The sequence below is a fragment of the Chlorella variabilis genome (genome assembly GCF_000147415.1).
Source record: "Chlorella variabilis unplaced genomic scaffold CHLNCscaffold_547, whole genome shotgun sequence".
Classification (NCBI taxonomy): domain Eukaryota; kingdom Viridiplantae; phylum Chlorophyta; class Trebouxiophyceae; order Chlorellales; family Chlorellaceae; genus Chlorella; species Chlorella variabilis.
The window spans coordinates 1-1230 of NW_005434765.1; the positions used below are offsets into that span (position 1 = coordinate 1).

The following is a 1230-nucleotide window of genomic DNA, read 5'->3' on the forward strand; positions in this document are numbered from 1 at the left end:
TGGTGTGGAAGCCGGTGCCCGCGGTGTTTGACAGCTGCGTGGCGGCGGTGGCCTGGCTGGTGCAGCGCGGCATGAGCGTGTATGTGGAGCCGGGCGTGCGTGCTGAGCTGGCAGAGGCGGTACAGCGGTACCTCGACGCCGGCGGCGCCTTTGGCGGCGCCGGCGCCGGCGCCAGCGCCGGCACGTCTGCTGGCAGTAGCATGGACAGCAGCGGGGATGGCTGGCCGGGGCCGGCGGCTGGGCAGGGCGGGCTGCCACCGCGGGCGCCGGCCGCGGGCGCCGCCGCAGCGCCCGGCACGGCGGCGGCGGCGGCGGCGGTGGATCTGGGTCGGCGGCTGCTGACGTGGGAGGAGCCGTGCGGCTGCCCGCCCGCGGTACCGTGCTCCGTGGGCCACCAGCTGGACCTGGTGATCACGCTGGGGGGCGACGGTACCGTCCTGTGGACCTGCGGCTTGTTTGCGGCGGGCGCGGTACCGCCACTGGTCCCGTTTGCCATGGGCAGCCTAGGCTTCATGACGCCTTTCCAGATTGGCCGCATGGCGGATGTGCTGGGCAGGGTGACGGGCGTGGAGCGCGGCGTGCCGCTCATGCTGCGGCACCGCCTGCAGGCAAGCGCCAGGCAGCGCCCCAGGGTGGCGTGCCGCCGCGCCGCGCCGCTCTGCGCGGCAGCCTGCGTCTGGCGGCACGTCCGCCTGCCTGCGTGCCTGGCTGACTGGCTGAGCACGCACTCTCCTTCCCTGCTCTCTGTGTGAACCCCTGCCCAGACCCCAACCAACCCGCCCGGCCCGCCTGCCCGGCCCCCAGCCAACCGCCCCGCCCTGCCCCTTGGCCGCCTCCCCTGCCCCGCCCTCCGCAGTGCCGCATCATCCGCGGCGACGCCTCCACTGCCGACCTGCTGGCGGCCGGCGGCGGCGTGGAAGCGGCCTCCTGCCAGGACGAGTTTGTGGTTCTCAATGAGGTGGTGATAGACCGGGGCATGAAGGCGCAGCTGTGCAACCTGCAGGTGGGGCGCTGCCGCCGCCGCTACCGCTGCCTCTGGCTGTGGGATTGGGTCGTGTGGGAGCGGGTGTGGTTGTGGTTGTGGTGGTGGTGGTGCACTGGGGTGCCGGTGCTGCGCCTTAAGACTCCTAGCGCCGCCTGCCTGCCTGGCCCTCGATCCCTCGGCATCCGCTGCCAACAAACAGCACCTCGCCTCATCTCTTCCCCCGCTCCCCACGCCCCCTGCCCCGA

General features: G+C 73.6%; 1 protein-coding gene across 1 annotated transcript; it reads left to right on the plus strand.

The window, feature by feature from the left end:
* Window positions 1–71: 71 nt before the first annotated feature.
* Window positions 72–1003, plus strand: CHLNCDRAFT_143392 (hypothetical protein; the record flags this gene model as incomplete). Its single annotated transcript, XM_005842529.1, has 2 exons — window positions 72–632; window positions 857–1003. Coding segments are annotated over 2 exons (708 nt in total), but the record flags the coding sequence as incomplete, so codon positions are not given.
* Window positions 1004–1230: the final 227 nt, after the last annotated feature.